This window comes from Zosterops lateralis (assembly GCF_965231275.1).
Source record: "Zosterops lateralis genome assembly, chromosome: 6".
Lineage (NCBI taxonomy): Eukaryota > Metazoa > Chordata > Aves > Passeriformes > Zosteropidae > Zosterops > Zosterops lateralis.
In genome coordinates, this window is record NC_139761.1 from 6,934,226 (window position 1) to 6,950,132 (window position 15,907).

General features: G+C 41.7%; 1 protein-coding gene across 1 annotated transcript in view; it reads left to right on the forward strand.

The window, feature by feature from the left end:
* Positions 1-15,907, forward strand: part of SYNE2 (spectrin repeat containing nuclear envelope protein 2) — a 172,583-nt gene that overhangs the window by 88,903 nt on the left and 67,773 nt on the right. The window contains 10 exon segments of the mRNA XM_083863278.1: positions 422-544; positions 1,912-2,094; positions 5,769-5,894; positions 8,206-8,400; positions 8,952-9,026; positions 9,690-9,809; positions 10,589-10,696; positions 12,318-12,512; positions 14,238-14,405; positions 15,365-15,484. Coding sequence (XP_083719404.1) covers positions 422-544; positions 1,912-2,094; positions 5,769-5,894; positions 8,206-8,400; positions 8,952-9,026; positions 9,690-9,809; positions 10,589-10,696; positions 12,318-12,512; positions 14,238-14,405; positions 15,365-15,484 — 1,413 coding nt within the window.

A 15,907-nucleotide genomic window follows, 5' to 3' on the forward strand; every position in this document is an offset into this window, starting at 1 on the left:
GTCTCTGTGAGAGTTCTCAAACAGCTGTCTGCGGATTCCTTTTCCATCTGACATAAGTCTCTTCCTACTGGAAGCTGCAACAGTGTAATTGCAGCACTTGCCTATTCTGATAACTCTCACCACTGGAAAAATGTCTTCTCACTACTGGTAATTTATAATGTGAATTTTTAAGGATATTTCCATTCTGTATTTGGGATTTAAAATGGACCAGATGATGTTGAATACTTAATTCCTTTAGAAGTTATGACTAAAAGTAATTTATAATAACTAGCCTTTTGATTGATAGCATCCATTAACATATCCTGCATATGCTGCACTCATTTTTCAGTATTTCTTCTTAAATTTAAGTGAAAGACAGAAATGTAAGTTGGCTTTGGTGTTTGGTCTGTCTACAAATACTCTCTTTGTTCCCAAAATCCAGGAGTTGGATGCCATCGAATCTCATGTGAAAGTGTTTGAGAAGGATGTTGCAGAAATGAAGACAATCCTGTCATCAGAAGATCTGTTAGAATTTTCTCCTAAAGACCAACTTAAGCATGGACAGGTCTGTGAAAACTCTTATATAGGTTTTTTCCTCTGATCAGTGTAAACCCTGAGGTGAGGCTGTTGAGAGACCTTTTCAAGAACCACAGTCATGGTTTGAACACAAAGCACTTGAAATTAAAGCATTCTTGAGAATATGCCCACAGAGAACTCGAGTGTGTAACTGAAGCACATGTCAGGCATAGCTGCCACATTTGAGGATCTCCATTTTTTTTGGAAGTTTATGGCCTGATTCTCAAGAGACACTTGCTGCACACCACTCCACTTGGCACCAAATGGAAATCTGAAGTTAGAAAATTAGGCCTTGTTTTTCCAAAAATGGAGGCAAAATTTAGCAGATGATTCTTTTGTTTCACACCATGTACAGTCCACAGTGTTATCTGCCTAAAATACAAAAAGCATAGGTTCAGTTTCAGGTGAGGAATAAAAATGACATCATACCTCTCCTAGCAGTGTAACTCTCATAACAAAGGTGTGCAACTTGGTTACCCAGAGAACAATTTTGTAATAACTACATTACATGGAAAAACTAAGATAATATTTCTTCTGAACACCTACTTCCTTACTGTAAATCAAAGCCTGGATAGTATAAAAAATTCCTGATACAGTCTGCTTACGAATGAGAGAATAAGCATCTTTATTTCTACTGGAGCATTTTAAAAGAAAATCTTCTTGAAGAGGAGTTTAACAAAAATGTTAGTAATTAAAAGGCCTATAGGTGGTTTGTATCTATATTATTTTTTTCTTCTGGAGTTCCTTGCTGTGCTTGAGAGGAGAGCCATCTTCAGGGGTTTCTGCTGACTTCATCTTGATTCATTATCTCATCTCTGTTGATAAGGCTGCTTTTAGGACCATCATAAAATGATTGGTTTGCTGGACAAAAGACAAAATCCAGAATTTGCCTAATGTGACATCAAAGAATTTGCACCACTCTAACTCTCTTCACTGCCTATAATGTTCTGCTTTGAAATGAGCTGCTTAGTAAATAGCAACTAATCTGAGTGTGAGCCTTTTTTGTCACTGTGCAAATTTTGTATATGCAGAAAAAACAGAATTGTAAATATAACTTATATCTTTGTCTTGTTTTAGACAACCTCACTGTGGATTTTCCCTTATTTGTTCCAAGAACAAGAATCACAGAATATTCTGAGTTGTAAGGGACCTACAAGGATCAGAGAGTCCAACTCTTAAACAAATTACCCATATGGGGATTAAAATTTCTTGCTTCTTAAAAGAAGGGGAAATTCCTTCTTCCTTCTGGGAAATTCATCAAAGAGAGTTTTTCCTCATCATTAGTGTAGTATAAATTTGTGGTGTTGATTTTTCTAACTCAGTATCACATCTATCATCTCTGTTCTATCCTGACAGGTTATACTTGAGCACGTTGGTCCCATGCAGAAAACTATTCTTCACATACAGTCCTATGAAGATGCTCTTCAGCTGCCAGGGCTGAAAATGCAACCTTTCTCAGTCTTCCAAAGAGCAAGACAACTCTTGAGAGAATTGAAGAAATTAGAAAAAATCACTAAGGAACAAAATGAGCTACTGGAGGTAATTGATTTTTTTTTTTTTATGGTCACCTGAACCACCTTTTTTTTTAAGTAATTTTGATTTTTAAACAGTGTTGCTTTTGCAGCCATGTAGTTACACCTACTGTGTCTCCTGTGTAATGGGGATTTTTTTTTTAGTCTGGTTTCTTCTTTTTTTCCCCTATTTAATTTAATCCTGCAACAAAACACCCTGAATAGTCTTGCCATACATTTCAGTTTTCCAATTCAGTCACAGCTGACAACATACTGTAGAAGAAGTGAAGGCTCAGGTATTTCATGCCTCAGTTTTGCACTGGTGATTGAAGTCCAAGTGCTCACATCTGCAACCTTCAACTCCTGAAACTCACCTTGACCATGGAAATTCTTGCTGACAGCCATAAGACAGCAATTGCTAACAGCAGAAGGTCTTTTACTAATGCAAATCAGTGAGCCAGGAAACTGGTCAGTGTCATGGTTAATTCACTGTCTTGAGGCAAGCCAGCATGGGACAGGGGTCTTGGAGATGCTGTTGGCCAGGCCAGGTTTGGAGAGAGAAGGGAAACAACAACAGGAGAAGGCAATGCTGGTGGGTCAGTGAGTGTTAACTCTGGGGCAGGGAGAGTTATGGAACAGCTCCAAGCCTGAAGGGGTCTCTGTGCAGCACTTCACTGAGCAGTGTGGTTCTACCAGCTCAGGGAAGTTTTAATTCAGGACCTGCTCATGCTCCATTGCCCAGGCTGGAGGAAATCTGGGGTTTGGTAACGCAGGTTCCCACAGCAGCAGAGGAATTAAAGTTCTCAAGTTCATTCATTTCTTGGCAGCATGCTGACAGCACCTAGAAAAATGTTGCATTATTTTTGCTGATTTGGTTTTCCTAAGTTATTAGGGTAAAGCAGAGTGCTTTAAAACTTCTAACTGGGCATTTCAGAGGCCAGGCAGACGAGTGACATCTAAAAGGGGAATGTTCGTTTTTGATTTTCACTTTGTGAAATTAAGAGTGGAGCACAAAGAGGAAAAACTCAAACATGCCCCACAACTAGTGCATGCTTGGAGTCAGAAAAAAACATGCCCCACAACTAGTGCATGCTTGGAGTCAGAAAAAAAGCAGTGACTATATTAGATCTGTATAATCCCTACAGTCTTTTTTTTTTTTTTTTTTTTGTCCCTACAGTTTCTTAGGTCCAAAAAATGGATGTGGTAAAATGTACCTTTTTCAGAGTTATCAGATCAAATAATGGAAAATTTTCAAAACACTTTAAAAGCATCAGAAACAGGGTGCTTTCAAATTTATCAATTGTTGTCATGACACTTGTCACTGGTTTTTTGTGCAGTATTAGGTCAAATTTTAGATTTTTTCTCCTTTTTGTAAAGCCATGACCTCTTTTTGCTCAGCATTTGCCTTTATCTTGTAGACACCCAACAATCTGTAGCTGAATGAAATTTCTTTGTGAGAAAACAGATTGGAAAAATTGCAATTCTTGGCAGCTAGTGTATCAAACTGTGCAAAAGAGATTTTCCAGTGCAGTTGAATGTGTTGAAAGCAGCAGTACTACAATTCAAGTCTAGCACCAGCTAAGGTGTAACAAAGGATAAAGCCATTAAACCATGGCATTTTGAGTGCTGTATTAAAAAGGGGGTAAGAATCCTGCTAGAGAGGAAAGCAAATAATGGGAGCCAAGCTTCCTGTACAAATAAATACTTTTTTTTTTTTTTTAACCTTCTGGGGATTAATTTTTGGATGAGTTTGTCCATATTTTGCTATGGATGAAGCCATGGAATATTGCACCAGTAACTTTTGTATAATTAAGTTGCATTGTAACACCTTGAAAGAGTCAGTCACAAGCAAAGCCTGTAAAAGGTATTGAAAATGCTCTTTTAATGTTTAAGGAGTTCGAGTGACTTAGTTCTCTATTGAATATTGTCCTCTGTTTTTTTTTGTTATGGCCTGTTAAGTTCCACACCTAAATAACGTCATCAGGAAGAAGATCTGGAAGTCACATCTGCTTCTACTGGTTTTCAATGCAAGAGAGTGGTGTTATTTGCATATCTGATGATTTACTGACTTCATTTTCACTAAGCTCTTCCAAAACAAATACACTGTGTGTAGGTGGGCCTTTTCCCATGGGTAGGTCTTCTGGACCTATGAAAAGTAAAGAATAACTGTTAACCAGGAAATAACTCAAAAGAAAGGCAGCACTTGTGGGAAGAAATTCAGTCCCACATGTATGGCATAATTGTTATACTGGATAAAGAATAGAGTCAGATTTTCTTTTCCCTGAGTAGAAGGCAGAAACAAATTAAATATCTTCAGGTAAGTGACTATATTCACATATTGGTCTGTGACAGAAGACATTGGAGTCTGTATATGAAATATTCAGACTCTTTAGTTAGCCAAGGAAATTTGAGATAAGACTCAATTTATTACTAAACAGTCCTATTCATATGGAATTGAAGGTGTGAGTAAGAGAATCTTCCTTTTAGGAGTTCTTTTACTTTCTCATTAAAGATGAGCAGAAGGAGACCTATTCTTTTTTCTTTCCTCTCTGATTCTTTGCCTGTGACACTAAGATTATAGGTCACATAAATCTTCCCCTTCAAATTGGCTTTTTTTTTTAAGTGAAGAAAATAGTTTCTTCTCACTTTTGAGACCTGTAAAATAATAATGGTTATTTAGAACTTATTAGCTTGCATTTTCTTGAGAGGAGTGAAGAAGTGACTGAAGAAATGGAACTTTACTCTGAAAGGCAGAGTCTGTGAACACTTTGCAGTGAGATCTTTGACCTCTTGGGTCATTCAGGTGCTGCTGTCAGCACAGGAGGATCAAGCCTGTTGACTTCATTTTTTGTTCATCACCTTTTGGAAGCACGTGAGGAACAGTCCTTTGATAATTTTGGTTCTCAGCCTCTGGGTCCAGAAACACAAAGCCACAAAGTGCTCTGCATGTTCAGTGTTTTCAAGGATATTCTGACTTGTAGATGTGACAATTTCCTAATGGCCTGAGACACGATGACGGGCTGTGACTGACAAATATGAGTGTGTGGGGAGATTGTCCATTTCTGTATGGACAGCAAAGCCTGGGGGGCAATGAGATTTTGCTGTCACTGTCAAAAGAGTAAAAGTGGATTTGGATGTTTATAACATAATATGTTTTCCTATAAGCCATGTAAACAGAATGGGTGGGAATGCTTATCATTTTTATTGCAAATATTCAAATAGTGAGACAGTGTGGTTGGGTTATCCTCTGCTGCAGTGTTTGCCTGGTGTACAGCACAGTTCATTTTTGGTCAGTGCAGAACTAGCTGGCAGTAAAGACTTGAGCACCAGTAGAAACCACTTAGGCTTTCTACTTGATAGGAAACCCTTTAATTTCGCTCTTTTTCACAACCTTTTCTAAATTGTAATGAATGTGATGAGATCTCCTCCATTTCCATTAGATAGCCAAATTTGTAGTTCTGCTCTGGAGCTCCTGGACAGAATACTCCACCATACTTCAGTTTGTGGGTAGAGCAGCTTGTTTGTCTTTAGCAGGTGAATAATAAACTTAGTGAGGGATGGGGTTGTGTAAAGTTAGCAGAACAAACACAGATTCTGTTACACATAACTGCAGGTACAAAGGAGGCTTCAACTTTGTTTCCTTACTGACTTGATTATGTACTTCCTATTTCAAAACTATTTATGGAGATTGCTATTTCACAGGAAACTGTAAAGAAAACAGAAGAATGTGAGCAAGAAATTGAAAAGCTGAAGCAACTCCTAAAGAACCATTTGGTTGAAATGTCACATGAAGATCAACAGCAGGCTCAGAAGACTCCTTGTCCAGAGGTGGGTTTCGTTCTTTTCTCTCTCATGCGGCTTCTTTATCCTAACACTAATCATAATGATGCAGAGCACTGAGAAATAGTGGTGTGCTTCCCTTCTCCACCACAGTCAGGCAGGCAATTGAATGCCATAGTGTGCCCAAGTAATTAATTACAATTAATATTACTTTGCAAACTGGATATATCTTTCATAGTATGCTCCTTACTGATTTTGATGTGCCATTTGTGCCTTTATCAACTTGGAAGAAAAATTGGGTGCTGTTTTGGTGAAACAACATGCAGCACTGAGAGCTTACCTGTGCTCAGCATCCTGCTAATTTTCCTGAGGTGACGGCTTGGGATAGTGCCTAAGGAGAGAACTAAGTCCCTTTCTGATGGCTGGTCATGCAATGCTACTTTTGGGGATTCTGGTTAGGGTTAGATTCATTAGACTCCTTTCCTTGTCCTCACTGCCACACTGTGTTTTCATCACTGGTAAACATGTGTTGCTTTTCTCTCTACAGTCAGCTGCTTTCTGTAATGGATAAATTGATTTTTTTAATGCAAAAATAAGATGTGTTTTAAGGATTGCACTGCAGAAGTCAGGAAATTACTAATTAAATGTAATAACTATTTATAAAGTGCCTCTGAAATACTCAGTTTTTTCCAGTCAGTCACAGTAAAGTTAATACACTTACATTGTACTTGCCTAATAACTATAATCACTCAGTAGGCTCCTAAGTACATAGCTGCTCTCCTGTCAGCTGGTTGGATGTTGGAGGCTTGATGTAGTGCTCAGCATGACTCATTTCCTGATTCTTCCTTGTTTTTGTCTCTGAGTGTAGGATTTTATGTTTAATAGTTCTTGTTTTAGCAGAAAACTTGGCAGATACAGCATTGCACAAATAGAAGTGGGCAGTGGAATTGCCCATCTTACTGAGGTATTTCAGAAAAAGAGGTGATTTTAAGGAAGATTTGGTTTCTGAGGAGGTTATGGGTAATTAAGTTTGCAAAAGAGTAGCTGGTAAATCTGTGCTGGCAAGTCTCCTGCAGAGAAATAAATAGATACTCTGTTCCTAGTGGACATTCATAAAAATTTGCCAAATTGTCATGGATGTCTGATCATTTAAATGACGTTTTCTTTCCTTTACCTTTGGATGATTTTATCTTGTGGTTTTGAGTGTACAAAAGGAAGAAAACATTGTCAGAGCAGAGTTCCCATGTCCTTTGAAAATTTGCTGGAGTTCCTCCCTCCACCTTTCCTGTCATGCTGCCACCCTAGAGCTATTAACAGAAGCTGTGGTGGAGACAGGACCAGCAGTCTCACTGCTTTCATCTGCCACAGATTATTACTTTCATAACATCACTAATGACAGGGCATGGTGTGGAGCCAGTGCTGTTCTCACTTCAAGCCTGGCATCAAAGCTTGCTGTGATCCACTGAGCCCAGTGTGCAAAGGGATATTTAGCCAGGGTTCAGCCTTCTGAGCAAGGAACAATGCTTCAAAGAGCTTTAGCGCTTTCAGTAATGAAGGGAGTAGGGCAATTCATTCCATGTCCTGTCTTACTCTGTTATTTGCTGGTGTTTCTTGGTTCCACCTGGAGGCTGGGTGGTAAGGAAAGCCCTTGGAAAAATCTCTCAGGGCAGCGCACTGGCTGGAGCAATAGTCATGGCCAGGAAGGAGACCAAGACAGATTTATCTTCCCCTTTGTTAGTGCAGTTACTTGGGTTATTGTTTAGTCTCTGTGGAACGTTAAATATTTTCCTTAAGCTTTGTTGGTGTCCGTTTCTTTCTCCCAGTATCACATTCAGAGACATGGGATAATTTTGGCCCTAGCCACATCCCAACACCTACCAAATGGTTTCTTTCCTTTGGGCCAGCTTCAGTAAAGACTGAGCCCTGAGCTACCCTTGTTTGCTGTCTTTGGCCTCCTCAGGGCTTTCCCAGGTGTTCAGTGTCAGGCTGCCAGGGAGGGTAGTTGGAAGTAACATCACCTGCTCTGACACACAGAGTAATGTAACCCATCTGCATTCCCCTTGTCCTGGAGGAAGCTGCTGTTCTCATGGATATGCAGAACCTAGTTAGAATTCATTCCAGCCTGCCACATTTCCTTCGCACTGCCAAGGATTCACTGAGCTGAATCTGTTGCTGTTGGTTTGCATGAACCTGGACATCTCCTGCAGTGACAATGGGGAACTGTCCCAAAGCCCAGAAAAAGGAAAAGGGGGAAATAGCCCCAGTACCAGTAAGATGCATCACTGGTGTCATCTGTTACATTGCTGTTGGGTTAAATTAAAAAGAAAAACGGATGCTTACAGATGTTGTTCCTCCTCAGGGAGAAATGGAAGCTGTAAAAGAAGAAATCATAAAGCTGTGCCAAAGAAAGGAAGATTTCCTCACCGGGATGAAGAATTCCATGTCTGAGCTTCACCAGCGCCTACAGCAAGAAGTGCCTGAAGCAGCAGATGAACCTCCAGCCTCTGTATTAGCACAGAGTGACCTGATTGGGATGGATGTTTCTGGCCAGCAGGTAAGTGATCACTCACCTGAGGGCCAAAGAGGGGAGGTAAAAATCCCTTCCTGCTCCTGGAGGAGTGGCATGTGAGAGAGGAGCACCCTGTCCATGTGAATCAATACTGTCTCTCCTCCCCTTCGTGTTCAGAAGGACTGAGTGTGAGGCATGTCTAGGACAAGGTAAGAGAGGTGTGCCTCTGGTTATTTCTTAGCATTTTTCACTTTCAACATGAAGTTTGCATCAATCAGCAGCAGAATGCTCCATGTGTAGTTTTGTTGATAATCAGTTGTTCTGGGGTTTTCAATAAATTATTTTCATGGGGCAAAATAAAATTTGTCTCTTTTGTAGCTGTGCTGTTGAAAACTAACAGCATCAAATCCCAATTTTTAGAGGTGCTTAGAATCTGCAGCTTTCAGTTACTTTAATGTAGGTTGCCAGATGTTCAATGCTTCTCCAAGAGAGGATCTCAAGGGGTAAATTTGTTTTGGTTTACAGGCAGAAGTGAAGAGGCTTTTACTGTTCTTGCCATGATTAATTGGGTTGTGTGTCTGTGTGTATTTTTGTAGTTGAAAAAAAGAGGAGTGATATCTCTTCTACCTTCCTTAGATGAAGAGTCAGAAGACTGTTCTTTACACAGCAAGGTGAGTCCAGTGTATTCTAGATGTATGAACTTAAGAAAAAAAAAGAGTGTGATTTAGGCTATTGGGAGTGAAGTTAGGATAGAAGAGGTTTCTGGGAGATTGGGAGAAATTGGGGGACAGAAACAGGAGAACTGCCCTAGAGGTTGCTCTGAATCCAAGAGGTCTATGTACCCAGGTGAACTGCAGAGAGGAAAAGCTAATTGCTTTTGGAATAAAACTCCTTGGCAAGACAGTGCAAAGAAATCCAAACAGCTTGGAGAGCTGGTGCCTCATTATTGATCCAAGCACTTCAGTTTCTCACTCTGCACTTCACTGGCACAATTTTCTTTACATGTAGGACTTTTTAGGGGACAGGACAAAAGAAAGATAGGTAGTGTCTTCTTGATGGTTGTTGGTTTGTTTGAATTTTTTTTCATGATTTTTTTAAAGTATTGTAAAAAATGAGAATGCACTGCAGTCTCTAGAGAACGTTATCACTGTCATCCAGCTGCCATTCATCTTGCAGCAGAGCCATAGAGCAAGAAGGGAGGTGGGATTTGGGAGATACAAATATAGATAAACAAGGCAGAAATAGAACAAAGTGTTATTAAAAGTTTGCAGTTCTTTACATTGCCTGGAGAAATATCTGAACTTCCTAAAGCTGAGCTGTTACTGCTTTCAAAGGGAAGTACAGCCACAGAGAAATATGCAAGTTTTTGGCCTTCAGAAAGAGATGATGAAAGGCTCAAGGAAGATAGTGCAACCTCCTGGTCTTCTGGTACCTTGTCAGATGGCATTGTTCAGGTAATACACTCGGGTTTATCTCTGTGGAGATGGGAACTCATCTTTGTGGAAAAGATCTGCACAAATCCTAAGTATTGCTGAAGCCTACAATACAAGAGAACTGTAGGAATGCAGGACAAGGTGGCCATATTCATATATTCCATCTCAGACTAAATCTTGCCACTTAGAATCTCTTTTTCTGCTGTATGTGTTGGTTGGACTCAGTGACCTTAAGCGTTTTTTCCAATCTAAATGATTCAATGATTCTAATTCCTTTTAGCTTCACAAAACCCCCAGAGGTAGAAATGCACATTTAATAGCAGTAACTTGTTTCACTGATTCCTGGAAAGGCTCTGAAAATGTGGAGGATGATTTGTGGACGAGGTTCTATTCGTACATGAGAAAATCAGTGTCTAGGACAGTCAGCTACAGTTTTGTTGCCATTCTGTTCTGTTCTTCATGGTGCCTCAGTAATGTTGTGACAGCTGCAATTGTTTTTCTGTACATCAGTGCCGCAGGCATAACAAAACTGCTCTCTGTGAATATTCTTGGGCCAGGACCACAATAAGGTTGAGTAGTTGTTGCTCTTTCAGGCTTCTCTAGCACAACAAGGCAATGGAACATAGAATCAGAAAGTCATTTAGATTGGAAAAGATCTTTAAGATGGAGTTCAACCATAAACCAAACACTGCTAGATCCACCACTAAACCATATCCCAAAGTGTCACATCTCCACTACTGCACTATCTGCATGGAAGATAAGAAATATTTCCACTGTTGCTTCTCTCTCTCTCTCTCCAGGATGAGGATGTTATAACTGAATCACACAGTAAACATGATGAAGAAACACCTCTGCAAACTTTGGAGGGCACTGAAGGTCCTGGCACAGGCAGTGGCAGTCTGGCTGTGGTGAGTTTGAAGGGCTGAACAAGGTGACCTCCTGAGTGAGTTGTGTGACCTACCCAGTGGTCAGAGGCCCTGGCCCATGGTGGTTTTCTACTGGAGTTTGCTGCAGTATGATGTGGTGGGATACCTTCAACCCCTTGTGGGCCTCTTCATATTGGTGCTCTTCATGATAAATTTTCAACTGTTCATTGAAAGTGCAATTTTCTAGGGAACAAAATGGAGTATTTTCAGCAAGGAAGCTGCTGTCATTCATACAGGCATGAATGCAGGGGTTTGAGGGATGTAGACATAGATCAGCCATGGAATTTTTAAATGGCAGTTACAGGAGGAATTAAGGAGCTTGATATGTATTTCTGCTTTCTGGAAGACATGCAAAGGCTGAGGGAAGAGTGGGCAGCAGCCTGTAGGTTAAATACAAAGGAGTTTATGGAGACTTGAGTGCTCCAGAAAGGCCAGGAGCAGCACTCTGGTGGCAGAGCAGCTTCAGCTTTTAGGATCACAGAATCCTGGAATTGTTAAGGTTGGAAGAGACCTCCAGGTTCATAGAGCCCAACCATTAACCCAGCACCACCGTGTTCAGCACTAAACCATATCTCTCAGTTACACATCTACACATTTTTTGAACACTTCCAGGGATGCTGATTCCACCATTTCCTGGGCAGCCTGTTCCAATGCCTGACAACCCTTTCAGTGAAGAATTTTTTTCCAGCATTCTATGGCAGGGGGATTGGAGCTAGTTGACCATTAAAGGTTCCTTCCTAGCCAAACTATTCTGTCATTCTGTGATGACATTGATAGCTGGAGCAATGCATTTTGCCTCTCTTTTATTTCTGCCAAATCTCATTTTAATATGAAGCTTGTGCATTAGCACTGACCATCTCAGTTGCCTGAATGTGGGCTCTGGAGCCACGGGAGCATTCAGGTAGTTCTGTTCTTGTGGTGGTGTGCTTCATTTACTTATTAAGTATCAGTGTGTTTACATGTGTGGAGCCATATACACACCTGTTCAGCCTTCCAAGCCACTGCTCTTTATCTCCAAGTACTTTGGACTTTTGTTATGGACGTTTGCAATGCAGTATTGCTTCTTCAAGGAGTGTATTTAAGAAGAATTGCACAAGGTGTCCTTAAAAATACACAGTTTTTTTATTGTATGACCTAGAGGCCGAGTAAAGCGTATTTAACTGTTGGAACTGAATGCACACAAGTAGCTTGTAAGTGTTGTCCAAGAGTTTGTTTTGCAGCTTCCCACTGCATTGCTTTTGTGTGTAACTCCCACGGAAAAACATCTCTCCTCAGGGGAGAACAGGTTAATGGTGAGTCATCACTTCCTGTGGGCTCAGCTAAAGCTGCTGTGCTCAGGTAGATCCCGGCAGATGCAAATCGCTGCCTGGAAACCTGTTACACCAGATCTTGGACTGCCTGCCTGCTGAGTTTCCCTTTCTTTCCTTTTTTCCTTCTTGGTCTGTGGCTTTTCCTCCCCCCCCAAGTCTGGGAACACGGCGACAGAGTCGTTTTGGGGCTCTGTGAGTGTGGAAGTTAATCATCCCTCACTGGTAAGGGGAGGGGAGGGAAGTTACAGAACCAGGTCACTCACCAGGCTGTGCTTTGATGTGCTTTGCTCCAGAGCCACCGGCCGCCTCCAGTCCCCAACGCCGCGCTGGATGGAGGGAGGCCTGAGCCAGAATCCATCCTCCTGGTGTGCCAGGCCCAGGTGGCAGAGCTGGAACAATGGCTAGACAAAACTAAAATGTCCCTGAGGTCACAGCCTCAGACCCCCCAAAGGCAGCAGATGGTGGAGCCACAGCTTGCTGATTGCCAGGTAAGGAGGTGACATTGCTGCTGCCATCCTCTTCCCTGGGGGTGTGTCTGCCTGCTGCCTCTCTCCTGCTTCAGCAGCTCCCTCACTCTCTGCACAGAGCAGGTGTCTGCTTGGCTTCAGCTTTGCCAGGGTTTGGTTAAAACATCTGGATTTAGAGTTGGGATCTGTGTGCATCCAAGGGATTTAGGTAGAATTCTGGAGTATGTGTAAAGCTGTGGTTTGGTTTGGATTATTTTGAAAACCATGGCTGAGTGTAGTTTGAATCCTCTATTAAAAGGCAAATTTTCATTAGTCCTGATCAGCTAGAGACAAAAAAAGCATTTTTTGCCTTTTGACATTTTCACTTTCTGCTTGTCAGAGTGATTTAGAAGACTGGTCTAAGAAGGCTTCCACACTTCTAAGTTCTACTTTTTCAGTTTTTTCTATAAACTACCAGCACAGAAAAATAGTGGCTTTCCCCCTACCCTCTGAGCAGTGGTGATATTTGGATGTACTGCCATGCACCTAGGGCAGGCTCTTGCCCCCATGGCAGCAGGACAAAAGGAGTGGGGTGGTACTTGGTGGTGAAAATGGGAGAAGGAAAACAGAACTCGCACTAGGGGCTGGGTGGGAGGCAGCACTGGCATGCAGAATTTGCAGATTAAAATGGGGCTGGGGCTCCCCACAGTGCCAGTCTGGTGTGCCAGTTTGCTTCAAGCACTAAGCCTACCTAGAGCAACAAATTTGACTCACAGTAAAGGAGCCAATACCAAAATGTCCCTATTTTGAATTACTGAGAGACATTACCAGCTGTTTTGTTGTTGGTTTGGGTGGTTGTTTTTAATTGGACTGCCTCTGGGTTCAGGCTGTGATTCAGCCAAGTGCTCAGGTGCTGAACTTTGTGGGAATTAGGATCCTGAATGCACCTAAGTAGGCTGGCTGTGTCTGGATCCTGTTCAGGGCTCCTGTCAGCATAGGCTTCACCAGGGCAGCTCCAGCTGGTGAAAACAAGCAGGCTGAATTCCTATTGGCTTCAAACAGTCTGGCTGAATGTTAAGACATGAACTTGGGCAGGGGAAGAGGGTTCTCTAACCTAGTCAAGATCTACACAGAAAAATACACACAGAATGGAAGAGAAACAGTCTCTAGATATGGGCGTGTGATGTGAAGCAATTGATTTATTGCAGTTGATTACTTGGCAGTTGAGTCATGGTACCTTTCTCCGTGCTCACCTTAAAAACATGACTTTAAAGTATGCAGGGATGCACTTGGATTTGCAGCAGCTTGGATCAAAAATCAGATCCCAAGAGTTTACAATGGCCTGGCTGACGCATGGAAATGTTCCTATGTGTTGGTGGTTCAGCATCATTCCTCCCAAAGAGTGATGTGAGCTGCATGTGCATTGCCTCTTTCTCCCCCACTGAGGTCTGTTGTCTTCTTGGTTGCATTCAAATGAACTCTGTCCTTTCTGCTCTCCTCTTTTTTTACTTGATATGTGAGTTAAGATAACCTCCTGCAGATGCTCTTGTTTGAAACAGTTTCAAGATTAACTCTGTATAAAATTAATTTAATTGTCCAAAATAAAAATACTACTTTGGAGAAAATCTAGGGGATTGCAGCTATTTCTGGTTTTCCCTGCATGTTTCTCTTCTTTTCAGATAGGGGAGGTGTGAGCATTGACTTCAGAATGTCAGAAAAGGAGTGTTGCACTTCTGAGAATGAGTAATTATCTGCTGTCCCTTCTAGGTGAGGTTATCAGAGATTGAACAAAAGGTCCTTTCTTTACTGGAAGATTGTGGAGATAGTGCAGACTACCAACAAAAGACAGAGGCTCTTTCCTTGAAGCTGAAGGAGGTGAAGCACAATTTGCAAAATGTCCAGATGATGCTTCAAGACAAGTACAGTGAAGAGCAGGTAAAGCATATGAATGTTGTGCAGGGCAAGAGTTGAGTCCTGGTGCTTTAATGGTCTGCAGTTGCAGAAGAACAGTTAGAGCTCACTATGCAAAGCAAGGATGGGAGGAATTTCAGGGTTGCCATTATTCTACTTTACAGTGCTGTACAATTTCTTGTAGTTTGCAACAAGTATTGGATTTTTAATGAATCTCTGAACAGCATCTTGTCTACTTTAAGTGCTCAGTGACAGGGGTCAGCATTTTGCTAAGAGTACAGGATAAGGACTTAAGGTTTGGTTTTAAATGCCTCCAAAAAGGCCGTGATGTTTGTGACAGTATCACAGCACAGAGGCCTTTTAGTAATTCTCTCTTTGAACAGTGCTTAAATGCAGTGATTCTGTCAGCTCTCCTGCACCACAGCTGCACAGTCTTTGCTGAGTTTCCCAGTGGATGAGATGGTAACTCCTGGCTTCAGAGCTTATTCCCTTTCTGTTGTGCATGGGATCAGAGGAGCCCACCTGATGTGTTCATCTAAGAGCAGCCACAGTCCCTCTGGTGTGAATTAGCACTGGTAAAGGCTTGTGTTGAAATATTTCTGTGAGCACAGACAGATTGAAAATCCAGGTGTGTGACCAAATTTATCACCATAAATTCATATCCCCGTATTTTGGTTAACCAGAAAGAAGGGAGGGTTAGTATCAGCTAATCTGCCAGCAGGAAAAGTAAAGAAAGCAAAGTAACTATTGGGGGAGACATGCGAGGACCATGGCAGAAGGTTAGAATGGTTAGGATGTTAAAACATTCAGTAAATTCAACTGGACAAAAAGCTCTGCAAAAGTAGCAGTTGTGTTTCGTGTACTGCTGATTCTGTGTGTGGTAAGTCCAAGGCAGCTCTGCTTTTGCCCTTTCCTCAGGCTGCACCTCTGGGTGCTCTCTTGTCAAGCCTGGAAGCCTTCCCACAGCAGGTCTCCTTTTACAGGTTCCCAGCAGGGAGAGGATTGACCCAGAGCCCCTGGAGATCCTGCACTCTGATGGTTTCAGCACATCCCAGCTGCCCCTTGCCCAACAGCCTTGGCACAATGGGCTCCAGCAGCCACAGGTAATTAATTCTCCTCCTATCCAGGCTGCTCCACCTCCCCTGTGGGCTAGGGGGCAGCTGCATTTAAAACTGCTGCAGTTTTCCCTTGGGATCAGCTCTGTCAGGGGTAGGTTTCTGCTACCCATCTCCTCCAGGATTTGGAGAGTTTGTCAGGATGGAGAAAGGCCTCACCCCTAAAATCCCTTGTCCAAAAGTTTTAGTAGTATCATAAAGCTGGGAGATTGGGTGGGTGATGCCATCTGAATCACTGGGAAACAAGTCATGAGTCCTAGCTTTAAACCACTGATGTATTATGGAATCTGAATCTATACACTGATACTGTTTTTGAAAGTAAGTTTGGAACTAAAGTTTTGTGAACTTAGTTATTCCATGGCATAACACACTATAGCTTTTAAGGTTGTTGTTAACACAATATAAAAATCC